This window comes from Notolabrus celidotus, chromosome 13 (assembly GCF_009762535.1).
Source record: "Notolabrus celidotus isolate fNotCel1 chromosome 13, fNotCel1.pri, whole genome shotgun sequence".
NCBI classification, from domain to species: Eukaryota; Metazoa; Chordata; class Actinopteri; order Labriformes; family Labridae; genus Notolabrus; species Notolabrus celidotus.
The window spans coordinates 33,780,534-33,808,306 of NC_048284.1; the positions used below are offsets into that span (position 1 = coordinate 33,780,534).

The 27,773-nt window shown below is 40.9% G+C and overlaps 1 protein-coding gene across 1 annotated transcript; it reads left to right on the forward strand.

Annotated features, from left to right (window-relative positions):
* Positions 1 to 54: 54 nt before the first annotated feature.
* On the forward strand, positions 55 to 27,773 carry lbr (lamin B receptor). The gene is made up of 14 exons (XM_034699669.1): positions 55 to 244; positions 4,386 to 4,560; positions 4,946 to 5,161; positions 7,159 to 7,257; positions 11,394 to 11,565; positions 13,296 to 13,492; positions 15,388 to 15,442; positions 15,532 to 15,726; positions 15,820 to 15,923; positions 17,156 to 17,281; positions 17,416 to 17,584; positions 17,763 to 17,843; positions 20,820 to 20,942; positions 25,050 to 27,773. Exons 2-14 carry the CDS (start codon positions 4,396 to 4,398, stop codon positions 25,208 to 25,210), a joined length of 1,863 nt encoding a protein of 620 aa, XP_034555560.1. The 5' UTR covers positions 55 to 244; positions 4,386 to 4,395; the 3' UTR covers positions 25,211 to 27,773.

Sequence of the window (27,773 nt, forward strand, 5' to 3'; positions counted from 1 at the left end):
CCAGCCACAACCAATCAGATTTCAGCGCTGTTTGAAATGAACGCTGAGGGAGCCAATCAGCAGCCTTCGCGCCTTTCTCGTTCGTGGGGCTTCTGCTCAGAGAGGGAGGGAGCGAGAGCTGTACGTCAAACGTTAGCAGAGTCCGTGTATTAAAAATACCGCTTCATTTTGTCCATTCCTCTTGTTGTTGAGGATTATTTCACCCAGCAGGTTGACTCTCTGGATTTATCCGCGGAGGATCGAGGTAAGTGTTTCCTTCCAACACATGTTTGTGGAGTAAAGCAGAAGTTTGCTCTGCGTGTGTCTTTGTTGAGAAACTGGGACTTAGCCGAAGCTAAGGCAAGCTGCATATGGGTGCCGACTAGTTCCTGGGCTCTGAACTTATTACCACAGGTTTAAGTAGGAAATACTGTTTCCTTATATTTCTATGATACACGCATTTTACTGTAAGTAGTCACATTAAAATCAGAAATGTTTGGTGATTTCAGCAGAAAGCTTGTGCTCTAACAGTAACGCTGCGTTTAGGGACGTGCCTTCTCCTGTCATCCAGATTAACGGTACGAAACAATATGCTCACCAGGGATTAGACGGTGACTGCCAGGTCAATGATAACGGTTTGAAGATTGTTCGAGCAGCCTCAGTCTGGTTTTCCATTGCAAACATGATATGTATCATAAAGCGTGTGTTGTGTTTCTGTCTCTGAAGTGAGCTTTGTTAGAGTTATTATGAAGCGGGTTTGATGTGTTGACGTGTGGTTTGTCCATTTACAGTATTTGAATGCATGACGTTTTCCCTCCTTCGCATTCTGTGGCCTGTCCCTGAACGCATCACGGGGACCTTACAGCAGAGCACATGTTTGTGTATTTATTAAAGAAACAGATCCTTTATGACTTACTAGTGGCTTTAATTAACTTAACTCACTTTAAAGTGTTGGAAAAAAATATAACATATACAGGTGCCTAAAAGTCAATCAATCAATAGATCAAACTTTATTTATATAACACCTTTCATACACTTAATTTCTTATGTATTTATCTACTCTGTTATTGATACATTTAGCCTGTATTTTATATTCAACTTCTATCCCAACCCTACTTATTAATTGTTATTCAAACTATAAATATTCTTACTGTTAATTTGATGCTTTAAAATAATTTTAATTACACATTTTATTGTTTTTGGTGTGCCTTAGTTTCTATTTAATCTCTATTTCAAAATCCATTTTTGTCTTTACTTTTACTTTTATATTGATTTTAATGTTGTTTTCTTATTTTATTAATTTTAACTATTTGTTTTTTTATTTATCTACTCAGTTTTCTTGATACTTTTATCCATTATTTTACATTCAACATTTATCCATACCCTACCTATTTATTTTAATTTTCATTATTTAGATTTTTAATGTTAATTTGATGCGCTAAATTATTTTAATTATGCATTATTAATTGTTTTTGGTGTGCACCAGTCTCTATTTGAAAATCGATTTTTGTAATGTGTTGTTTGTAATATGTCTTGCCATTATTTTACTTCAGCTTGATAATGATAGTAATAATAATAAAAATTGACATTAAAAATGTAAGTAGTAAAAATATAAAATAGATAAGAGTTCAATATAAAATAAAGGGTAAACATATCATAAAACTAAGTAGATAGAAAAAAGTATTTAAAATAAAGATAATTGTGTAATTAAAATAAGTTGCAAGCATCAAATTAAAACAAATATATAAATAGTGAAAATAAAAATAAATAAGAGGGGTGGGATAAAAGTTGAATATAAAATAAAAGCTAAAGGTATCAATAAAACTGAGTAGATGGTTAAATAAAATAATAAAACAACATTAAAATCAATGTAAAAGGAGTAAAAGCAGTCATATTAATGGTGTTTCAGCTTCTCAGTGTATTAATCTGGCTTGAGGCATTAAAGTTTGTCTTACTGTGAGTTATCCTCCTTAGAGACAGAAAGTTCAGAAACACGTTATATTGTTTTGAGTGACTTCAAACTCCTGACTTCTGTCAGAGGCTCTGAATCCCAGCTGGAGCTGATCTGCAGTTTCCAACACTAAGGGGACGTCCTGTAGCTGGACTTGTATTTAAACCCCACCCCCCCGTCCCAGCTCGTATCCTTTCATCAGCCTGACCTGAGGACTGATGGGGAACTCTCAGCAGGCACCACTCAGTCCTGACTCTCACATCCCACATGGACCTCAGCAGGCCAGCCAGGAGAGCAACGCGGGCGCTTACTTTGGGTGTGTCGTATGTGGATTTCTTTGGTCTTTCTAAGATTACATACATTACCGTTAGATTAGGATTTAATGCATGTGTTTGACTCTCTCTGCTTACTGTGAGTAATCCTGTAGATTAGGTGAGTTAAAGGACTAATGAGGAACAGAGTGGGTTTAATTGTGTGGTGTAGTGAGCGTTCTTAGTGTCAAGATTGACGGAAACCTGGAGCCCAGCGGTTATTGAAAGATGGCGACCTCTGGAGTTTTAATGAGCTCGTCTGCTAACAGGAAGCTGTTATTAAAGTGAGTAGAGCTGGAGTCAAGACTTGAAACCATAAACTGAAGTACTGTTGGTGCTTTAAAGACTTGGATCAATGATGTGGACTGTCTCTCCATGGTTAGATCCCAGTGTGAAAGTCCTCGCCTGGTTTAGTTGGAACTTCACTGTGTGCTCCTCTCTTTCAGACAGACAGCTTTGGGTAAACCTAGCAGGGACAGACCTGTCAGCAGTTCTGCAGTAGTGGGCTGGTCTCTAGACACTGAGCCTCCCTGGTCCCTCATGTTCCATACTGCTGACCTTGCCTGGCTCGTCTCTTTGTGTTAGCTATGGCACGCTCCAGTAGGACCATTCAAAGAGTTAGCTTGATGTCCAGCCTCTAAGATGAATATAGTTTGATCAGGTGATGAACACAGGCTCTAAAAATAACCAGTGGATTATTTTACTCGCCTTCATTTTGGTGGGAAGTGTCGTTTTTTCATATTGATTCTTATTCAGCACCCAGCTGCTAGATACATGAATGAACTTTTCAGTAGTGCCTCATTTATCTGCTGCTTCATTACATGTGAAGAAGTTTTCAACAGTCACTTTACTCTCTCCCTCTTTGTTTGTCCACTCAGCTCTGCTGGTGGTCATCCTGTAGCTTAGCTGTTAGCACCAGCCTCTACCTCCCCTGCTGTCTCTGGCTCAGTGATGTCTAAAAGGTGAGGGAAGGGGTCTCAACCATAGACAGTATCAGCCAAATTCCACCAGATCTGTGTCCGGTTCATCTCTGATCTGTCACAGCACCAGATCTGATCGCTTTCTATTCTAGTCAATGTATTAACTTCCTCTGGATCCGCACTGTTGCGTTCCAGCTGCATCTCTGATCCAGCAGGTCGGAGTCCTCCGGATCAGATACACAAGACTTCTATTTCTGCCGGATGCCGGAGCACGACGCATCAATCTCAACAGAGCAGATGGAGCGGGACAGGAAGTCAGGTTTTACCAAAACAAAATGAAAACATCCGGTTAATTTTCAGAATAAAACACTCTGTGTTATCACCAGATCGTATTTCACTTAACTACAACAACAAACCGTCATGATGAGCGGAGCCAGGCCTGGAGTCAACAGGTCAGAGGTTTTCAGAGGACCAGAAAGACAACATGGATGAGGAGAGGAGGAGGAGAATCCTTGATTCAGTTGGAAGGAGCCATATTGCTGCTGTCGAGCGATTGTGATGTTAAGAGGCAGGCTTTGAGCCTCCTAGCCAACAGCTGCAGTGTTCCCGCCTGTCAATCAAGTCAGCTTTTCCTCTCATTGGAAGTCTTGTAATCTTAAAAAGTCCCCCCCCCACCACCACCTCCACCACCATCATTAGCTGCTGAAGCTAGTCTCCGCCGGCTGTAGTACTACTAACTGTGTTGTGGTTGTCTTCCTGCAGAAACTGGTTCTACATCAGGGAGTCAGGGTGGCCAGAGGGAAGACACTTAGCATTAATAAGTTGCTGTTTTTTGTAACCTGATGAGCTGGATGGACTGGCATGTCATCGCCCTCATGTAGGCTGCTGACAGAGGTCACTGTGTCCCACTCTTCTTCTCTCTGATCTAACTGGTCATTGGGTCGAGGTCACTGGTCAGTCACAGGTCTGACTCGTAGAGACAAACAGCCTCTTCATGACAGTAATGGATCAGGCGACTGGACTCATATTCAGGCTCCGGTTTGAATTGAACCAACATGTGACAATCAACGATGACATTCATGCATGGCTGAACATGTGGTGCAGTTGTTTACCCCTCAAGTAGGCGTGGCTTGTGCGGTGTCAGCTCCGTCTCCATACTTCTTCCTGTTTCACTTTCTCTCTCTTTCTCTCTCTAATCGTATGGTGTGCTTTCTGTGTCTTCAGGTCACTGAAGATGCCTTTTGTGAAGTACCAGAGGGGGGACATGGTAATGGGGCGCTGGCCCGGCAGCAACCTGTATTATGAAGTCAAAGTGCTGGGCTTCAACAGCGGGAGTCAGCTTTACACCGTCATCTACAAGGACGGCACCGAGCTGGAACTGAAGGAGCAGGACATGAAGGTAATTCTGACTAAGAAGCACCGTGACAGAGCTCCACCTTCACTGCTCCTCTGGACTTTTACAATGAGTCCTGCAACCACTTAATACTGGTGTCAGCGAGAGTCCCACATACACACACAGCAGTCCAGCTTTGAACAGACCATTTAAAAGGAGCATTAGGAAACATGACTGCACTTTGCCTTTTCAAAGTTGCTCATTGAACCTTTATTTTTTTAAATGTAGGATATGAATCAGAAACAGTGTTTATGAGGGAAAGCTTAATAAGGTTTATTTTTAGCCATCTCTTGGTTGAAAACTTTACATTTCTTTTATTAACCCTTTATAAATGTTGCTACTAACGGCTGCTATCTCCTTTTTGTTTATCTACCATCGGTTTTCCCCGCAGAGTGCAGCCGGTTTCCAGAGCCGCCCACGCTCCCGCTCTCGTTCCCGATCACCGGGCCGCCGCCGCAGCAGGTCACGCTCCCCGGCGAGGACCACGAGACGCTCTTCCTCCCGCACAGCCGCGGTCGTTGCTGCCGCCGCTATAACGGAGAGCGCACCGTCCACCCGCAGAGACGCAAAGCTGAAGGAAGCTGTACAAGTCAGGCTCAGTCCACTGGTAAGTGCTGCAGCAGTCATTAGAAGTAAGAATGGAAATAGATACTGTAAAATTGGGCTGGGCGATAAATCAATCATGATAATTATTACAATATCATTTTCTCTATAAAGATATAACAAATGTTCAATAAAAATTAGATATATTTAAACCTCTAATTACACCCCCCAGCAACTGGAACGTGAGGGAGCGCTAATGAGCCTTTAACCCTAGTTGCAACCAAACATTAGATAGAAGAAGAAGACGCCACTGAACAGCCAATCATGTCGCAGAGTGAGAGGTATTTGAAGGATTCAAGAAGAAATCCAGACACAAGCTGAAAAACTGTCTTCAACTTTCACTCAGGAGCAAAAATCTGACTTTGATTTTAAATGAAATACTGATTTGATATTTATCATGATAATTATCGCTATTGACTGATATGAAGAATGTTATCGTGATAACATCTGTTTCAGTATCGCCCAGCTCTACTGTAAAGTATACCCTGGTTGTTGTACCTCAAGGGGTTATATGTTTTGGGGGCATTTTTGCCTTTAATGGAAAGAACAGCTTAAGAGACAGGAGAGAGGCAGCAAATGTTCGAGGCTGGAATGGAAGCTGCAGCCTCTGCCTTGCGGTCTTTAGCCTCTGAATATGGGGCATGTGCTTAGACCGCTAGGCTAACGGCGCCCCATATGATTTGGTTTTTAACCTATGTACCCATCCCTGTTAATTAGGACATCTTCAGAAACACTTCTAGGGAGTTTATTTGTTTGACTTGAGATGAACAGATTAGATTTTTGTCAAAGATCAAGGTCTGCTGAATAAAGCACTGGGGGGTGTAACGATTCTTTTGAACAATGATTCGTGGTTGTCGATACGATTAAAGGACGATATTGGTTCATTAAGAACGATCCAATCCGAAACGATTCAGTGACTTGAAATCAATTCAGTAACTTTTTAGCCAAAAATTCAACCAGTGTGACTGTGAGATAAATCCCTTGATACTGGACAGTCCTAGAGTCCTGTTGTTGTGATGTTTTTGACCCAAGCCAAGTTTTGTCCTAGTCTCTGACTAAACATGCTGGAGAGGTCTGAGGCTTCTGCAGAGCTGATGTTACCTTGATGAACGCTGCAAGAGGCGCCTGGACGGTTGGCGTTGTGTGAAATCCCATGGCACCTTAGTAGGTGGTTGGATAGATTTGTGGTGTTGCCGTGGTAACTTTACTTGACCTTTACATATCCTACAAACAGCGAGCGACTTATTTAGAACATCTCCGTCTTTGTAAAAGCCAAAGTGTTTCCACACACTGGACCGCAATGGTGGCTTGATCATTTCTGGCTCGCCGGCTTCTCCTCTGCCGTCCGCTGTCTTGTTGTCTGCTGGCGTGTGGCGATGACATCACAGACAGGCAGCCTGAATTGAGTAACGTTTAACGTCTTTATCATTAAAAGTGTAAAAAAAACACATCCATATAAAGTCTGCCGTGTTTAATACAATGTGTTATTTCCTAGTATGGATACAATCGATTTATTACCTTTTAAAACGATGTTAGATCCATATATGTCGTCTGGAAGGACAACTTGCCGAGCACAGATCGATGTAGTCGGATCATAGGAATATAAATCGATGTAGTAGATGACTCATTACACCCCTATAACGCCCACATTTTACCCGTACTTTGATAAATGTAACACAAACTTCACACATGTTCATCTGAAGGCCTGTTGAGAAAGGAAATACTGTATGTCTGCTGATGTGACAATAGGTGTCAGGAAAATGAACCCAACAGGACCAAACTGTTAATATGAGATCCGATCTGATTTAGTCCATGGTCAGTCGTCCTCGATCATCAGCACCTCGTCATCGTGGGGGAAATGTTTTTGTCCATCATTCTGGATTTTGACAACAACAGTCTCACGTTCCCTTTGCCTGTTCCTCACGTGTGGTTTTTTTTCTCTCTCCACCCTTTCTGTCTCTCTCCATTTTCATCAATCTCCCTCCATTGTGTGACGGACAGGATCAGACAAAGCCAGCTGAGAACAATAGCAACAATAAGCATGAGCAGAAAGAGGAGAAACAAACAGAGGAGAATAACACTGCTAACAAAGTGAACGAGGTGAGTTTTATCCTCCGAGTGGAACAGAAATGTTTGAGCTGTGTGAGGAGTCACTTCACACACGACCATCAACACACATGAACACTGATGACTCAAGACACAAAAAGCATCACGCACTTTGGTTCTGAAGCTCCCTCTGTTGTGTTCCTCTTGAGTTAAAATGAGCTCAGTTAAAAAGGAGGTGCTACTAAAGGAAACAGTGTAATGATCCCGGCGCTGACGGTGATAGGGCTTTGAGGTAAGTCCGAGCTGCTGGAATGTCATGATGCATGCACGTTGGGAGGCCGTGTGTATGTTTTCCAGCTGAGAGGGGCTCCCCTCACAAGATGTGCTTCAGTCATCCAGTCACATGGTCCACTGACATGTGCCCACTCTTTACTCTCCCTGGGTTCAGTGTTTACTGACAGAGCTGCTATCACAGACACCTGTGAGTAGAGCTGGGTGATATTGAAAAAGATGTTATCCAATAAATGTTTTCATATCAGTCGATATCAGTATTTAACACAATAAATATCAAATCCTTATTCAATTTAAATGTAAAGTCAGATTTTGAAAGTTGACGGTTTCTATCTGGATTTAGTTTTCTGATAAACTTCTTGAATCCATCATTTCTGATGGTTCTAACCATAGAATGTAAATAAAAATGGACAGCGGTGCTCCGCCTCTTCCCGTTGTACGGTTCTGAAGCCAAAAAATCCCGCTCCTGGACGCCGCCATTGTGCAGCCAGAGCCTGTGAAGCCACTGTAACAAGCTCTACCCTACAGCGTGACGTCACAAGACGCTGTGTGTCCTTTGAAGTTTCACTCCACGGCGGCTGTGAATCAAAGGAAACAGGAAGTAAAACCTGTTTTTTAAACTCTAATAACTAACGAAAAAGAAACTTTTCAGGAAAAAGAGGCCTTGGACACAAAACACTGAAATACTAACTACATATCACCACAGCATACGGATGTGAGAAACATTCGTACGATGTGTATTTATATTTTAAAGTTTGACTGCCCCCCATTCAAATGAATGGGGGAGACAGATTTGTTGACCTATACTACAGCCAGCCACCAGGGGGCAGACCATAGACTGTAAAAAATATGGACGTAGTATCCGTGACGTCACCCATCTGTTCCTGAGAGCTGTTTTGAAGCAAATCGACGGCGGCAGCCATATTGGTAATGCGGAACTCAACTAGGCAGAGTGTGACGTAGTGTGAGTCTCTTAGCCAATGGCTGTGTGTTCCCAACCGGGAGTCACGTCAGTCATGTCCTTATTTGGGCAAAACTCGTAATCTTAATATCTTCTGAACCGTCACGTTAGAAAAAAATTCACCCCCCGTACAGTGTATGCCATTAGAGAGATTAGCTTTGTAGGGCCAAGCCGTTTTTTGAACCAGGCTGTAAACATGTTTATTAATGCTGCAAAGATCGTCTTTTTCCCATTCATATCTATGTGGTTTCCGGTGTTTCTGCAGCCAGCCTCTAGCGGATTTTCGATGTATTGCAGTTTATATCACTTCCGCATTGGCTTCATCGTTTCCGAGACCGGAGTTTGCCGCTTGGGGCAGACACACTGCTGAAAGCCTCACCACCAGCCACCGGAACCTCTCCCTTGCTTCTAACAGGAAGCAGGTCTTTTGTGTAAAATTAGATTTTTGTAAAGTTTTAGTTTGTAGATTTAAATTTTTCTTGAATTTGAATGTAGCATTTCCTCAGGACTCCCTCTAACCCCTCCCCCCCCCCCCTCAGAGCTCCTCCAAACTGACGCCCCCGCTCATATGTCGCTAGTGCCGCTGATTCACGACCATATGATCGTAACTGATTCAAAACCGGTCCTCAGCACATCGTTTGTGTAGCTAAATCTGACTACCAACCCCAGCTTTAATGTCTCAATACATTTTATATATTTATATCCAGAAAAACTATATCACGATAATTATCGTTTTGAATTATCGCCCAGCCCTACCTGTGAGTTTAACAGACTCATACAGAAAGTGCTACTTTAATTTAGCCTATGTTCCACGCTCTGTTGTGTTAGCTAGTTTTCTTCCTGTGTGTAAATCAGATATTTGAGTCAGGCTGCAGACTGAAGATCATCACAGTAAGTCAGGATGGCTATGTGACCTTACACTAATCCTGAAGAGGTATGCCTTTTTGTAAGAAGCTTTCTGAGCTCTGGAGAAGTATTGTTCAGTGATTAGATTCAAGTCCCCGTAGGAACTTTGTTGAGATGCACACGGGCTGACAGACTTCACTTTGTTACATGGAGCTAACAGCTTTGTTAAAGTGTAATCGTAGTCAGTTGAAGAGTCAGAGTATAAATGAGTGTTTGATGAGATCAATCAGCTTCATTGCCACGTTTGTCACAGTAAATCCATTTCTGCTCAGCTCCTGAAAACACACTATCATCAACACATCTCTCCTACAGCTGTGATGTGAGGGACTGCAGGTTGTTTGTAGGTGATTACCTCAACTTTAAGCTTCAATAACAGCAGCCATCTATGGACCAGTGTTAATTTTGCAGCTATTTTAGGTTTAGTCTTAGTCTTTAGACAAAAATGTCCGTCATAGTTCAGTGAAATACGATCTGGTGATAACACAGAGTGTTTTATTCTGAAAATTAACCGGATGTTTTCATTTTGTTTTGGTGAAACCTGACTTCCTGTCCCGCTCCATCTGCTCTGTTGAGATTGATGCATCGTGCTCCGGCATCCGGCAAAAATAGAAGTCTTGTGTATCTGATCCGGAGGACTCCGACCTGCCGGATCAGAGACGCAGCTGGAACACAACAGAGCGGATCCAGTGGAAGTTAACACATTGACTAGAATAGAAACCTATCAGATCCGGTGCTGTCGCGGATCAGAGATGGATCGGACATGGATCTGGTGGAATTTGGCCGTCAGCCTCATCCCTTACATACCCTAATGCAGTCAGATCACACAGTACAAAGTCTCACAGCCCTGTCCTGTGTTCAAAATCTGTTACACCAACCTTTGATGCACGCTCAACTAGATACCTCTGCACCACATCAACAAGACTGAGCTCTGATTGAATGAGTGAGGACAAACCAGAAAATGATGTTATCACGATAAAATATGTCAGCAGTCGATATCGATAATTATCAGGATAAATATTAAATCATTATTTCATTTAAATGTAAAGTCCGATTTTTGCTCCTGAGTGAAAGTTGAAGAAACCAGACCGTTTGTCAAACTTCTTGAATCCATCATTTCTGACGGTGCTAACAGGAAGCAGGTCTTTGATGTAAGATGAGATTTTTCTGAATATAATTTGTAGTCTTATTTTTCTTCCGTGTCGCTGTCGCTTGTCTCATCTGTGTTTACATTCCGCTCCAAGCATCTTTAAGCCCCGCCTACCTCTCATCCTGCAACATGATTAGCTGTTCAAGGCCCTCTTCTTCTGTCTAACGTTGATTTTTCGTCAGATTTTTATTGAGAAAAATTATATCACGATAATTATCGTTATCAGATTATCGCCCAGCCCTACTTATAACTGTACATTTAAAAGCTCTTGATATGTGTTGACTTCAGTCGCCCCTGAAGACAGAATACGTCTTTCTCTCTGATTCAATCCTGTAAATGTGTGTTTGTATCAAAAAGTTTAAAAACAACAAACAGCTATTTCTTCAGGTGCTGTAAATATTCTCATCTGAATCCTACCCTGCAGAAGATTACAGACATTCAATATTACTACATGGATATAGTCAAATGAATGGCTTAGGTGGTATAAAAATGGTTAGAATCAGTTACAAAACTTGTGTCAGAGGTTTAAATAATGACTTTTAATGAATCCATACGCTATTGTTTCAAAGTGTCGCAGAAATCTATCCTCCAGGAGCAACAGCCAATGATCTCGGCTTCCTGAGTAGCCAGTGTTGAGTCTGGGCCGACACTTCCTTTGTTTGTTTCAGTGGATTATAAAATGTGAAGCCCTTGTTTCAGAACGCTCAATGGGTTTAAAGATTGCATCAAGGCTGCTGTGTTTCACTTCATTTGCTTCCCACCATGACAGTTTTCAATACCACCTAACTTTGTTTACACTTCAAACTCTAATTGTGTTTAACATGAACTATATTCACTGTTTTTAATATTTCTAGTTATGGTTCTTATCTGTGTTTTCTTCATCAGGTGGAGGCCGAGCCTGAAAAGAACCAAAGCCGTTACAACCTGCGCCGCAGGAAGGATGACGGAGATGCCAAACAAGCTGAGGCCAAACCAGAGCAGCTGGAGGAGGAGGAAGCCAAGCTGGCTGCAGCTCCTGCTGCCGCTCCCACCCCACTTGACTTTGGAGGGAAGATAGGTAGGTTAAAGCATGAATAGGAGATCCAGTATCCTGTCCATAGTTAGCTACCAGCCTAGCTGTACTGTCATAAATTATACACAGCTGACACCTGGACTAAAACTATTCTGAAAGGAGGAATACTTCTTTTTGGTTCTCTGTTTTTAATATCATCACACTCACTTGATTGTTGGCAGTGAGAAATGCAAACATGTTGAAGTATGGATGATCAAATCAAAACATCTCAGGTATCCTGGAAAAACAGCTGTTCAGCTTTCCAGTCATAGAAAACATGCAGAAACAGAGAGAAAGCAGAATGTGCTGGAAGATTCTTGAAACATCCTCCTAATATCTATCAGTCAATCAATCAATCAATCAATCAATCAATCAATCAATCATTCAATCATTCAATCATTCAATCATTCAATCATTCAATCAATCAGACTTTCAATCATAATAATAATAATAATAACAATAATAATAACAATGAAAATAAATACATAGAATAAAAAAAAGAAGTTGCTGAATGAGCTGCTCTCATGATATCTTAATGAGGAAACACTGGAGGTAAAATAAGATGTTAAAACTCATCACAGGAAATTAAACTCACCAAAATAAAATACATTTCTAAGATAATAAAACACTAAAATATTAAACCATTAAAAGAAAATAAGATGCTATACTTAAAATTAATAAATAAAATAAATAAATACAATAGAGTAAGAGTGACTAAAATTTGAACTAGGTAGTAAATCAAACTGTTGATGCTCTGTGCAGCCCTCAGATCTTCAGGTAGGTTGTTCCTCAGGTGTGGGCCGTGATGATAAAAAGCTGCCTCACCGTGAGTCTTTGTCAGAGTGACTGTGTGATCTGAAAGGCTGTGTGATGTTAAGGGTGATATCAAATAGTGACGACAGTTTAAGAATAGCCTACTCGCTGTAAACACCCCAAGTCACATAACACTGTAGCACCTGCAGGCTGAATGACTTTAAGGTAACATTACAACTGTTGCAGCCAAAACTTCAGAAATATTAAGATATATTTATAGATTTAACTAAGTTTAAACTTAATAACCATTTACCATCATTTAGAGTACAGCGTTGCCAACTTAGCGTCTTTGTCTCTATATTTAGCGAGTTTTCAGACCCCTCTAGTGACTCTTTTTAAAAAAAAAAAAGAGACCAGCAACAAATCTAGTGACTTTTTCTGGTGTTAATGGAGACTTTTGGAGACTGACGTGAAAGCATGTATCGTTCTTACTCTACTCAATGAGCAGTGGATGCTGCTGTGAGTCCCTCCTAGCTGCATTCAGAGCAGGAGGCGTTCACCCCTCAGCATCCAGACTGTTAATGTATCACACATGTACGAAGACACGGCTGGCTGATCCCGCTTACTGTCTCTTTCTGGTCCATTTAGATAGTTAATATAGATTGTTTATAAAAAACATGTTGAAAATGTTCTGGCTGAAAATGTAATGTATTACTTTGATTTGTTGTCGGCTCCTCAGTGTAGATATAATCATATTTATTAACCTCTTTTTGTCTCTCCCTAAACGTTACTCGTCTCTCTGACAGCGTCTATTACAATTCCAAATATACACATTTAATGATGACGTCATTAAGTGACTTTTAGGGCATGTGTCGGGCATCGTCAGGGGAGTTTGATGATGAACGAGATGCTGAAATTAACATCCCCATATCGTGAGAGGGAACCCTGAATCTGTATAATAGGTATGTCTGTCCTTTTACCAGGAGCATACTTCTGGCTGCTTTTCCTGCCAGCATGGGTTCTCTTTGTGGTGCTCCAAGTCAACCTGGAGGACCCCAGTCTGGTCAACTTCCCCCCTCCTTTGCCCCCTTTGGAAACCTTCTGGGATGCCCAGGCTCTTGGATTTGTCATTCTCTGGATGTTATTCCAGGCGGTGCTCTACGTACTGCCTGTTGGAAAGGTGAGTGACGAGAGCTGAGCAGTGCACACACACACGCACACGCACACGCATGCACTAGCTCGTACAGATAAACAGAAGGTGGATTTCAACCTAGTTTACCCTGAACTAAAATTGTTGTCTGCGTTTCGACCACCGGCTGAAGTCCCGGGTAGATTGTTCAAATCAGGCCAGTGATGTATGCAGAAAAATAAAAGTAAATGCACTACACCACCAGACCAGTAGAGGGCAGTAAAACAAAGACGAATGCCATTCATCACAGATGAAACCATAGAAGCAGACGGACAGGCGGGTATCATTGTGAGCAACACAACAGTTAGCCTGTTAGCATGAAGAGACTCAGCTGGTCTGTTTTAGATGGTGCTATATTTCATCACAGATGGATTCACTGAATCAACACGTGAGAGGAGATAAGCGCGAGTAGCAAAGACATTTCAACACGGCTTTAAAATCCTTTTGAACTCAAAAGGCCGTGGCAGAGGTCGCCCGGTGTTTTGGTTTAAACCATAGACTGTAGCGTTGCTCCGTCTCTTCCCGTTGTACGGTTCTGAAGCCAAAAAATCCCTCTCCTGGGCGCCGCCATTGTGCAGCCAGAGCCTGTGAAGCCACTGTAATAAGCTCCGCCCTACAGCGTGACGTCACAAGACGCTGTGTGTCCTTTGAAGTTTCCCTCTACGGCGGCTGTGAATCAAAGGAAACCAGGAAGTAAAACCCCGTTTTTTAAACTCTAATAACTAACGAAAAAGAAACTTTTCAGAAAAAAGAGGCCTTGAACACAAAACACTCAAATACTAACTACATATAACCACAGCATACAGATGTGAGAAACATTCGTACGATGTGTATTTATTTTTTAAAGTTTGACTGCGAGACAGATTTTTTGACCTATACTGCAGCCAGCCACTAGGGGGCAGACACACTGCTGAAAGCCTGACCACCAGCCGGAACCTCTCCCTTGGTTTAAACAGCGACCCTGTTAACTGGAGACTTTCAGCCGGATGCATCCCTCATAAACGTCTTTAGACCATCATTAAATATCTGATGAGGATATTTAGAAATCTTAATAAAAACTAAACTAGTTTGCATTCCCAGGAACTCCCTCTGTGTTTCAACAGCTGTGTAAACTCCACAAACACTGACACGTTCAGCTGAAGGTCTCCAGTTTACAGGGTCACTTTTAAAAGCGTAACACCGGGAGAGACGCATTCACGGTGGGCTGAGAGAAGACTACTGTTACAAGCTGCTAAATCAAGAGAATCACAGCTTCTTCTTTTGAAAAGTACACACACATACAAAAAAGATAGAACAAATCAAAACTAATGAAAGAAAGAGAAATCAAGTGAATCACAGATGTGTGTGATGTTATTGTGGACGGCGGGCAGAATAAAAACACTGCAGCTAATCTACCAATCAGTACCCCTGAACTAAATTTAGACCCTGTGTCCTCCGGTCGAAACGCACATAGTTCAGGGGTAAAGTTCCTCCGGTCCAAAAACGCCTAAAGTCAGCTGTAGTCCACAGACGTGCAGTCTCCTCTCTTTGGTGGTGTGAAACATGATCAGCTCATTATTCCACTGAACGAGCTGACAGTAGAAGTAAAGCCTCAGCTCCCAGTATCCACATGTACAAGAAAGAGGCGTGATATTGGCACATGGTGTTTGTTTGAGAGCTCGGGCAGGAGGCAGAAATTGGATTAATGGTGAGGAGTCTGAGTTAATGAGCTGCTCCACGGGGAGAAAAGAAGTCTTTCTTCTGGGTCGTCTCTCACTGAGTTGACTCCCTTCCTGCCCAAATACCAAACCTTATGAACATGTGATGTGTGCTTTAGAGATAATGTCCTTCTCTCAAATCAAAGGCTGAAAATGTCTTCATGTTCATACTTTTTCTCCCCTCTCCAGCTGAGTGAGGGCGTGGCTCTACGGTCTGGGGAACGTCTGAAGTACAGAACCAATGGTGAGCTCTTCGTCTCCAGTCTCTGTAAAAGCACACCAGCTTCAGTTTGTTCCGCTCGTTCATCTTTCATGTCCTCTGTGTCCCTCCAGGTTTTTTCGCCATCGTGGTGAGCGCTGCAGCGGCGGCGGGAGCGGTGCATCAGGGTGTTGACCTCACCTACATCCACAGCCACTTCCTGCAACTGGCTGTGGCGGCCTTCCTCATCTCTACGCTCCTCAGCGTCTACCTGTACATCCGCTCTCGCTACGCGGCCCCAGAGCATCTGGCCCTGGGAGGGAGCTCTGGTAAGTGGAAAGATCATCTCACAGGTCTGATTTATTGTGCCCTTCATTAGTATTCTCAGTTTGATTCTAACGTGTCATGATGTGTTTCTCCAGGTAATCTGGCGTATGATTTCTTCAAAGGGCGTGAGCTCAATCCACGAATCAAAGACTTTGACCTGAAGTTCTTCTGTGAGATGCGCCCTGGTCTGATTGGCTGGGTGAGTTGTTGTATTTATTTTTTTAAATTATAGATTTTTATACGTCTGTTTTTGTTATTTCGTTATTGTTACTATTAGTATTTTTATTAGTATTTTTATTTGTATTTATACGGTTTTATTATTATCATTATTATTCTTTATTATTATTTTTATTTTATTCTTACTGTTTAATTTTTTAATTTTTTTTTATTTCTAATTATTACTGTTTTAATATTATCATAATTATTTTTATTCTTACTGTCTTTTATTATTATTATTATTATTGCTATTATTATTATTTAGTTTTATTATATGTATATTTAGTATTACTGTTTTATTATTATTATTATTATTATTATTTGTTATTATTTTATTATTTTTATTTTATTCTTTCTGTTTAATTTTTATTTATTTTTTTATTTGTAATTATTACTGTTTTAATATTATCATAATTATTTTTATTCTTACTGTCTTTTATTATTATTATTATTATTATTGCTATTATTATTATTTAGTTTTATTATATGTATATTTAGTATTACTGTTTTATTATTATTATTATTTTATTATTTTAATTTTATTTTTACTGTTTTATTTGTATTACTATTATAATTGTTTTATAATTTTTATTCTTACAGTTTTATTTTTTAGTTTTATTATTCTTTATTATTATTATCATTATTTATTATTATTGTATTTTTACTGTTATATTATAAGATTTTTTTTTTAATTAGTTTGTTTACTATTATTATTATTATTATTTCATTATTATTATTATTATTATTTCATTATTATTATTATTATTATTATTTCATTATTATTATTTTATTATTATTGTTATTATTATTTCATTATTATTATTATTATTATTATTATTATTATTATTATTATTATTTCATTATTATTATTATTATTATTATTATTATTATTATTATTATTATTAGTTTTAGTTTTAGTTTTAGTTTTATTATTTTAACGATGCCCAAACTGAACTTGAAGAATATACTTAGGCCTTTTATTTCCTTCTTCACATCGCCCTCTAGTGGTCATATGCAGACATGTTTCAGACACAGGCAGAGTCAGTGAATGCCTTGTGTATGGTCATGATATAGTTAGTGTGGACTTTCACATTCGATCCTCTGGCATTAAAGATCTGCAGCTGTTTGACACAGGAAGTTATTATCAGGAGAATTAAAAGAAAGGTAGATTGGTTGATCCCTCTCTCTCTCTTTCTCTCTCTTTTCATTCTCTAGTGTTTGATTAACTTTGCGATGGCTCTGGCTGAGATGAAGCAGCACGGTCTGGATGCTCCATCACACTCCATGATCCTTGTGAACCTCTTCCAGCTCCTCTACGTGGTGGACGGCCTCTGGAACGAGGTGAGCTCATATATATCAAGTGAAAAGAAGAGAATAATGTTGTTTGTCGTTCAGTTTCCTCCCTAAGGTAATAAATAAACCCTCGCTCACTCATTCATTCAGACTGATTGATCCCTGCCCTCTCTTTCCCTCAGGAGGCCATCCTCACCACCATGGACTTGATGCATGATGGTTTTGGCTTCATGTTGGCGTTTGGTGACCTGGTGTGGGTTCCCTTCACATACACCCTGCAGGCCTATTACTTGGTTAGCCACCCAAACCCACTGAGCCTCCCTGCACTCGCCGCCATCATCACACTCAAACGTAAGTCAGAACAATACAACACACTCAATCGAGTCCATGTTTCGTAAATCCCTGTGAGAGGATTTGTGAAGAGGTGGATTGTTTTATTTGAGGAAGTAGAGAACATGTCATTGGTCATTTTGGTGATGTAGTTTTTAAAGTTGTGTGTGTAAATGTCCTCTTGTTCTGTTTGTTTCAGTCGTCGGCTTCTACATCTTCAGGAAATCCAACTCTGAGAAGAACGCCTTCAGGAGGAACCCAGCAGACCCCAAACTGTCCCGTAAGTTCCTTTGTGGGTAATCAGACACATTCACTCTGAATGGAATGATCAGGGTTGTGACCTGTGAATCATAGATATTTACAGTGTATATAGCAACATACCCTCTCTCCCACACAGGCTTCTTATAAGCTGGCTACAGCTCTATACATTCTGCAGTGTTGACATGTTGCTAACAGGGTTTTAAATGAATACATATGATGTGAACATGGTGGTTTAAAGAAATCATCATCATCTTTTCACAGTAGAGTCAAACATCGTCCTTATGTCATCAATGAGTTAATATCAGAGGGGTTCCTCCTTTTTTAGTCCAGTAACAATCACATCCCTGAATCATCATCTCTCTTTTCTCATTGTTGGACCAGATACTGGGGACATAAAGTGATACTGATGCATGAATGTTAATTTGATTTCATGATAACTGTGACACTTATTATGTTGTGGTAATCCAGTGAGCAGATTTTGTAGTAACAAAGTGACTGATGTTTGAGCTGGGATTTTCTGAAAGCCTCTGGGAACACAAATCAACAAAATGTTCCAACTATGATATTTATAGTCACATTTGCATACTAATATATATATATATATATATATATATATATATATATATATTCAAAATATTGGAACTTAATTTTAATAAATTTTTGAAATATTATCGGTCAAGTTTTTGATAACATTCTAACTAGAGATGTAAATTTGAAGTATTTTCCGTGATCAGTCTTTGGAAATGTTAACAATCAATTATCGATTAATCCTAAAAGAACCGCGTATTTTTTCCATCAAAAATAATGACAAATGCGTTTTTCAGTTTTTTCCCCTGAATCAAATTTTCCTTCATGACACAATGTTTATAACTGACGGTATTAAACAGCTATGGATCGTATTGAGGTGTTCAAAACGTTAAACATGCTGAATATCAGAATCAGAATCAGAATCAGCTTTATTCGCCAAGTATGCTTGAACACACAAGGAATTTGACTTTAGTAAACTGTGCTCTCTTTGTACAAGGCATAAGAATAGGAATAAGAATAAGAACTACAATAAAAAATAAAATAAAAATATAATAACAATAACCTTAGCTATAAATACAAAGAAACAACAAATAGGCATGACTAATATGTACAGGCTAAAATAATATGATAAAGTGCAGTGGTGAGTTGCAGAGGTAGTTTTTACATTATAAAATAGAGTTAAATAATACAAAAAATAGAAATATGGAATTCTGCTTGAGAATTGTTGCATTGTGTATCTACATGTGTATTTACAGAGAGTATTTATCTGACAGGTATGACACTGTTATGGTTTAGTGTTCATCAGAGTGACAGCCTGGGGGAAGAAACTGTTCTTATGGCGGGTTGTTTTGGCGCACAGTGATCTGTAGTGATCAACGTGTGGAGCAGGCTCATAATCTCTGCAGACATACAGTCACAAAAGTGAAGGCTCAGACTTCAACAAGGGAACTGAACAGAAACATATTTCAGACTCACAGTGTCCAGTTTTGTGTCTACTCGTTCTTATTGAGAAGAATAAGCATGAGAACTTGGTCAGCCAGGGTGGCGGAGACAAAAGCGCTCGTGGAGACCAAGCGGCAAACTCCGGTCTCAAACGATGAAGCCAATGCGGAAGTGATATAAACTGCAATACATCGAAAAAATCCTCTTGAGGCTGGCTGCAGAAACACTGGAAACCACATAGATATGAATGGGAAAAAGACGATCTTTGCAGCATTAATAAACATGTTTACAGCCTGGTTCAAAAAACGCCAATCTCTCTAATGGCACACACTGTACGGGGGGTGAATTTTTTTCTAACATGACGGTTAAGAAGATATTAAGATTATGAGTTTTGCCCAAATAAGGACATGACTGACGTGACTCCCGGTCGGGAACACACAGCCATTGGCTAAGAGACTCACACTACGTCACACTCTGCCTAGTTGAGTTCCGCATTACCAATATGGCTGCTGCCGTCGATTTGCTTCAAAACAGCTCTCAGGAACAGATGGGTGACGTCACGGATACTACGTCCATATTTCATACAGTCTATGGTGGAGACCTGTCACTCAGCTGCAGCCCCCAGCTGAGCGTCTCCACTGTGAGCAACACCTTCAGTCAGCTGATTCTGAAACATGCTTTAATCTTAAAACACCTCCCTGATAGCTGAACCAAATATGAGACCACATGATGTTTGTTCACCGTGATAGAAAATCAAAACAAAAAAATGTGCTCAAATAAGTTCTTAATTCATTAATTAATTGATATTCGATTAATTGTGAACATCCCTAATGAGAACTGTAACACTTATTATGTTGTGGTAATCCAGTGAGCAGATTTTGTAGTAACAAAGTGACTGATGTTTGAGCTCTTCAGGGATTTTCTTAAAACCACTAGTAACCCAAATCAACAAAAACGTTCTATCTATAATATTTTTAGTCACTTTTACATACTCATATATATATATATATATATATATATATATATATATATATATGTAAACACATGAACTGAACTTTGATCCATTTTTGAAATATTATCAGTCAAGTTTTTTGATAACGTTCTGACACTAGGATAAAGTGGGCGGGGCTAACCTTGATATTTATTACAATATAAATATCTAACCGATCATAAATGAAACACTGAGTCAAGTGCACACATGGTCTGAGCAGGAGCTGAGTAGAAATGAATAATTTTCAGGTTCTGGAGTTTTGATGTCTTTAGATTCAGAGTCAGACGGCTCAAACATGCAGGCTGTGAACTCTCTCTTGACCTGTCAATCAAAGAGTTAGGCCACGCCCACACAGTCCTGAGAAATGCTCTGACCTGTAAAATAAGATGTTTTCTAACAGAGGTTTTTCAGAGTTGTGGATGTTTATTTTCACTCTGATTTTTGTTGAAGCTTGATAACACATTACATTTTGATATTCCATTTACGTTTCCAGAAGCATTAAACCCTGTGTGTCTCTGTTCTTCTTCTGTTCAGATCTGAAGACCATCCCCACAGCCACAGGGAAGAGTCTGCTGGTGTCTGGCTGGTGGGGTGTGGTCCGCCACCCTAACTACCTGGGAGACCTTATGATGGCGCTGGCATGGTCCCTGCCCTGTGGTGAGTTGATTCATACATAACACAACAAGAGCACAGACAGTGAGAGACTCATTCCCCCTAAATGCACCACTGTGTAGGGGAAGGTGTACAGGAAGTAGCTCCTGTACCTACACAGAGACCTACACACGGAGCTGACTGCACCTCCTCCAAAATGTAACTACACATCGAATCAACGCAGACCGCAAGCCCTGTGATTGGTCTGCTCGGCGGCTTGTATTTCCTGTATTTATAGCACACATTAGCCGTGTATTTCATCTCCTCCTCTCTGTTCTTCATGTAATCATGTCTGTATGATAAACAGCAACATGTATCAGCTGCTCCACTGTTCAGGAGGAGAAACGGTAGGAGGAGGAGGAGGAGAGAGAAATGAAGAGCTATGAGGTAAAGATTTTAAAGTGACTCTAAAGCCTGGTGTACACTTCTGCGTCTCCTTTACACAGCAGGGGCTGACGCGGACATGAGCACCACATGCTTGTGCATTGATATGTCTGTGTCACGCAGCAATTCTCCGCTGAAACGCTTGAGGGCAGTGTGGTCTCTCTGATAGCCGGTCGCCTCCTTCCAGCGCCTCTACGATCTCTGTTTACTTTTCCACAGAGATTCAGAGCGTGTTCTGTTAATCTACAGCTGATACATGTTGCTGTTTATCATACAGACACGATTACATGAAGAAGAGAGAGGAGGACAGGGAAATACACGGCTGATGTGCAGTGATTCTTGAAGTGCTGTAAATGCAGGAAATACAATGCCACCAAGCGGACCAATCACAGGGCTTGCAGTCTTCGTTGATTCCATGGGTAGTTACACTTTGGAGGAGGTGTTGGTTATGTGCGTAGTTACCATAAGATAAGATACTCCTTTTATTCGTCCCACAACAGGGAAATTCATTGAGTTACAGCAGCAAACAAAAAGGTGTACAGTACAAGAATTTCAACAAGAATATATATAGAAAAAGAAATGTTCATCAGAGACGACAGCTTGGCCAAAATCCTCCTGTCAGCCACCACCTCCACAGGGTCCAGGACTGAGCTGGCCTTCTTCACCAGTTAGTTCAGTCTTACTCTCCTGTATCCTGTCCACCCACAGCAGGTGAAATCCTTCCAATGTGGCGTTCGTGTCCGTTGTTAGCTCTGTTAGCATGATGCTACTCTGCCAGTATTCCCTCTGGTGCTGGGTTAGCTCGTCCACCTTATCGTAGATCGATCTTACATTCCCCATAACGGTGGGTGGAAGGACAGGTCCATGTCGTCTTTTCTTAGCTTGCACCTCAGTACCAGCACGTCATCCTTGCCTTCTTCTCCTCAGCTCGCAGGGAACATCAGGCCTAGCATCGTTTAGCATCAACATGCTACGGGCTACTAACAGCTGATCTCGTATGTAAACAATGTTACCATGGATACACGCAGGATCTCCGGACACACACAGGAACAAAAATAGTAAAAAACACCACTGCAAACGTAGACAGTTTGGTGTCTATGGCCAACAAATGAGTCATTAAAAGTCATAACAGGCTCCAAATACAAAGAGAACGAAACAGATATGAAAAAAGAACAACAAAGAGAGAGCTGCTGCAACAAGCAGACACTCGAGTGGAGCTAATACAACGGAAAAAAGAATTACGGAAGCTATGCAGACCTACGCACAGATCTTGCCTTTGCAGTGTTGAAGGCTAAATGCACCCAATCTTCAGACATTTTACAACGTGACCGTGTAACACAGGCTGCTAACTTATGTTTCGTTGACCTGCCGCTTCCTAGTCTCTGTTTCTCACGTGACATTGTCAGCAAAGATAGTATGGATCAACATCATCCCCTGAAAACAACATTCTGTCTGTGTACCCCATGAAGGCATATTCAAAAATAAATAAATAAAAAAATAAATAAAAATGGAGAAGTAAATAAAAGCATTAAAAGCACAATAAGAGGTTTTCAGAATGAGAGGATGACATCACATCGGGAAAATTAGAAAAAGGGAAAAGGATCAATTAGGAATATTAAAATAACAAATGAAAAAAATGAATAAATAAGTGAAATTAAAACAATAAATAATCAAATCAAATCAAATTAAAAAAAGAATGAATTAGTTGGTTAGAAAGTAAAAATAAAGTAAAAACAGTTAGAAGGATGAAGACACATAAAAGCCAGTCTGTAAAATGGGTTTTAAGAAGAGAGAGATTTAAAAGATGTCTCTGACTCTGCAGCCTTACCTCCTCAGGGAGGTCGTTCCAGAGTCGAGCGGCTCTGATGGAGAAAGCTTGATCCTCATTGGATTTGAGCCTCAACTTTCGAACGACCAAAAATGCCCCACCTGAGGATCTAAGGCCAAGAGACGGCTCGTAGTTTGTTAGAATTTCTGTAATGTAGTTTGGGGCGAGACCCAGACGAGCTTTAAAAGTGGTCCGTAAAATCTTAAAATCTAAAAGGTAGAGGAAGCCAGAGGAAAGAAGAGAGGACAGGAGGGGTGTGATGTGGTCTGTTAAAACCAGTTAGAAGCTGAGCTGCTGCGTTCTGGACCAGCTGGAGGAGAGAGAGAGATTTATTGGTGATACCGTGGAGGAGGGAGTTACAGTAATCTAAACGGGAGAAGATGAGTGTGTGAATAACTTTCTCCAGGTCGACTTGTGACTGAATGGATTTGATTTTGGAGATGGATCTTAAAGCTGGGGTTGGTAATCAGATTTAGATCTACTTTTTGTTATACTGGTTAAAATGATCTTTATGTCCTGATGGTAATCAATACATAATGTGTTCTTAAAAAAGAGGTGAAAAAAGCTGCTATCTACAGCCGGAGTAAACCTGGGAAAACACCAACCAATCACCGTTTTTTGGGTCCCAAAATTTTAAACCATTCAGATCCCGTCCTGCCGTTCTGCCCGCCTCCTGCGCGTACATTTCCCCGGCGTGCACTCTGAGTCCCCGTCTCCTGTTGCTGCTTCCCCTGACTCTACTGACTGCCCCTCTCGCTCGACCTTGGGCCTGTCCCCTCTGACCCGATGAGGTGCTTTGCTCAGGACTGTAGTCCGGAGCAGAGTCTAAAAAGCTCTCACCACGGGGGCTCTGACAAGCAGAAGAATGAATGACATTTAGTAAGTCCTACAGAAAATGTAGATGTACTGTAGCGTCCGTCCGGACGCTGTAGGGATGACGAGCCGATTGGTGAACACGTTGATCTTTAATAACCGGTCACTGTCGGCCGTGATCACGACAACCAACAAAACAACAATCAATGTTTGAATGAATGAAGAACTTCTCCTCTTGTCTCTCCTCTCTCCAGCTCACACACTCTACACCTCTCCTGATGCCTTCACTGACTGTCAACACTGTAGGAATTAAGAACATCTACACTGAACATGTTTAACAAACAGTAGAGCTGTTACAGTATTATATATGTGTTATAACTTTTCTCCTGATATCGTGTCACCATGACAACTGGATAATGCTAGCATGACAGTTGTGAGTGCTAACAGCAGCCATGTTTGTTTGTGTTTTTAACTTTCACTATGAGAATGTTTTGGTGAGGACCGGTTTTGAATCAGTCACCATCATATGGTCGCAAGTCAGCGACGCTCGTGCATGTGAGCGGGGGGGGGGCGTCGTTTTGGAGGAGCTCGGAGGGAGGAGGGGAGGGGTTAGACGGAGTCATGAGGACATGCTACATTTAAATTCATGCTAGTTTTCCGAGACTACCAACCCCAGCTTTAAGTGAAGGAAGCAGGATCTTAAGGGGGATAAATGATTTTAGACAGCAGACTGAATCTTCTTTAGTTATTAAATGAAACAGCTGAGTTTAAAGCTTGATTAAATACTCAACAGATTTGAATCAGTGGGTCGTTTGGTTAGGGAGAGGAGGAGACCTGTGCAGATGATTTTGCTCTCAGTGAACAACCACATATTTCATTGTTGAGACTCAACAAGCAGAAGACGAAGGGAAAAAAATGCAGAAGTTTAAATGAAAAGTTTCACATTTTCTTTCTTTATTCTTCACTGATGATTTCCATAGTTGCACATTCAGATGGGAACTAATTTTTAACCGACATCACTGAAGAGCAGCACACTGACGTAGTCTACTTTTTGGTAAACGTCTTCATCTTGTCTCCTCCTCCTCCAGGTTTCAGCCACCTCCTCCCATGGTACTACATGATCTACTTCATCATCCTGCTGGTGCACCGAGACTCTCGAGACATGAGCAACTGCAGGAGGAAGTACGGCTCGGCGTGGGATGAGTACTGCCGGACTGTCCGTTACCGGATCATTCCCTGCGTCTACTAAAGACCAGGACGGACACTCCAGAGCTGAGGCCTTTTCTGACCCAGTATTGTGGCTTCGAAGGCTTGAAAACCTAAACATGAATGGATTGACTGATTTTAGATAAATTTTTCTTTTTGTCAAAGAGTTTTTAAAAATCTTCTGTGGACTGAAGGCGCTGCAGTATTTTGAATATTTTCTTACGAAAAAAAAAGACGCTCTGGTTTTAACGGACTTGTGAAGGATTGCCTTTTAATCAAAACAAATCTTAAAATGTATTTTTGAAAGTTTACAAAAAAAAGGGGAGAAAAAAAGAAGCCACTGCAAGGAATGTCTTGTGAGGGTGTATATATTTTTGTATATACATATTTGTTTTTATACCGCAGAAATAACTCAAAATACCTGCATCATTTTGCTAAAAATTTCCTCTTTGCTTCCATTTTCATGACGTTTCAGTTTCAGCGTAGTTCCTCTGAGTCAGGAAGACGCCATCTTTCTTTGACGGACCTGCTTGTGTATATTGTGACAGACGGGATTGAAAATGCGACGTCGTTTTGAAACGACTTGGACTTGTTTCTTCTCAGGACCCGGGATGTTGTCTGAATTTTGAATTAGAACAAATGTTTTTTGTGTATAATGTTATAGAGAGAATCTAGTTTGGATTTTAAGAGTGTACAAAATTTTGGTGGTTTCAAAAAAAAAAAAAAATGCACTAATGTGTGACAACTTTTATTTTTCTTGCATCGTGGACTCTGGTGTGTGTTCGATTCGGCCCCTCAGGTTCACTCCTGGTCCTGACCCTGATGCTCTGCGCCCTGAGAGAGATGCCATGTGACCTCACCCAATTAGCTCCATTTCAACAATTAGCATCTGTTATGAAAACGTGACACCCATCCTCTTTGTAAAGACTGATTTATACTCCTGTGTCTCCCCTACGCAGCAGGGGCTGACGCGGACATGAACACCACATACTTGTGCGTCGATGTGTCCGTGTTGCGCAGTAATTCTCCTCCGAAACGCTTGAGGGCAGTGTCATCCGGCCCCGCTACGATCTCTGTTTACTTTTCCACAGCGATTCAGAGCATGATACATGTTGCTGTTTATCATACAGACATGATTAAATGAAGGTCGATGAGCGGGGATCCTGAAAGTGCTGTAAATGTGGGAAATACAATGCAGCTGACTGGACCAATCACAGGGCTTGCAGTCCGCGTTGATTCTACCATAGACTGTATAAATAATGGACGTAGTATCCTTGACGTCACCCATCTGTTTCTGAAGCGCTGTTTTGAGGCCAATCGTTGGCGAAGAGGCGGGCTTTGAGCCTCCTAGCCAATAGCTACAGTGTTCCCACCTGTCAATCACCTGTCAGCTGGGCCTCTCATAATGGAAGACTTGTAATCTCAATATCTTAGAAATTGCCGCGTTAGATAAAACCCCCCCCCCCCCCAAGATCGTCTTCTTTGAATTGGTGTGTATGTGGTTTCTGGTACTTCTGGAGCCAGCCTCAAGTGGATCCTCCATGATCTGCAGTTTTTAGCACATCCGCATTGGACTCATATTTTTAGACCGGAGGTTGCCGCTTGTATCTACGCGTAGTTACATTTTGGAGGAGGTGCACGTCAGCTACGTGCGTAGGCCTTTGGGAGCGACGTGGACCTCCGGTGTAGGCTACACCGTCGATTTGATGTAGAAGTATAAATCAGACTTTGAAGAATCCCAACCCTCTTTTTTTTCTTTGCCACATTCTCACGGCGCTGATGGAACTATCTGTTTTTATCTTCTGGAGCACGTTGTTGATGTTCCATGGGATTCTACGTGTTTGGGCATTTCTGCCGTTTTTGATTTGGGTCAGGACACGTCGGAGGGGGAGAGTGAGAAAGAAAGCAAAGGGTCGAACCGGTACCCGCTGAGACCAGGATGCTCACACAGTGATTTGGTTTTTATTTGTTAAGCTTTAATTTTTCAGGTTGTGACCGTTGTGATGAAGTTTATACTGTGACGACACGCAGAGCTTTGATTGTGCTCTCTGCTGTCACAAACCCAAAAAGTGTTCCCACGCATGAGCAGCTGTAGAACAGTATACGTAGCAATACATGAGGTAGACTAGGTAGCATCTCTGTGAGTGCTGTGCTGACTGAATACCTGTACATAAGTTTGTTTTTGATCATGTTTTATTTTCATTAGTGATCATAATTATGTTCATCCTTAGGTTTGTAATGTTGCTTTATCATGTTTCACTTTGTTTTAATTTAACCACTTCATTTCCACCACTGTAGTGTTGGTTACACCTCCAGCTGTTGTGTTTATGGACTTCCAAATGTGACACCCTTCACCCAAATGCCCTGCTCTGTACGCCGACAATACACTTTGGGGATATTTATACATACATAACTCTTTGCAATTGTGTCAAATGATCTGAGTAGAAAGCAATAAGCTGGAAGTGATATTCTGTGAAACCATAAATGAAGAGTCAGTGGCGTGATCTGACCGCCCCCGAGCATCAATCTGTGACAGCGGTCAGGAAATGCTTATTTGTTCAAATGTTGCAGAACAAAATAAAGATTTACAGTATTTCTTTTACGGA

Bases quoted from the DNA above. Each gene is read 5' to 3' on its own strand.
- lbr (XM_034699669.1), top strand. From the start codon at position 4,396: ATGCCTTTTGTGAAGTACCAGAGGGGGGACATGGTAATGGGGCGCTGG. The intron at 4,561-4,945 runs GTAATTCTGACT...TTTTCCCCGCAG, and splicing joins TGAAGGAGCAGGACATGAAG to AGTGCAGCCGGTTTCCAGAG. The intron at 7,258-11,393 runs GTGAGTTTTATC...TTTCTTCATCAG, and splicing joins CTGCTAACAAAGTGAACGAG to GTGGAGGCCGAGCCTGAAAA.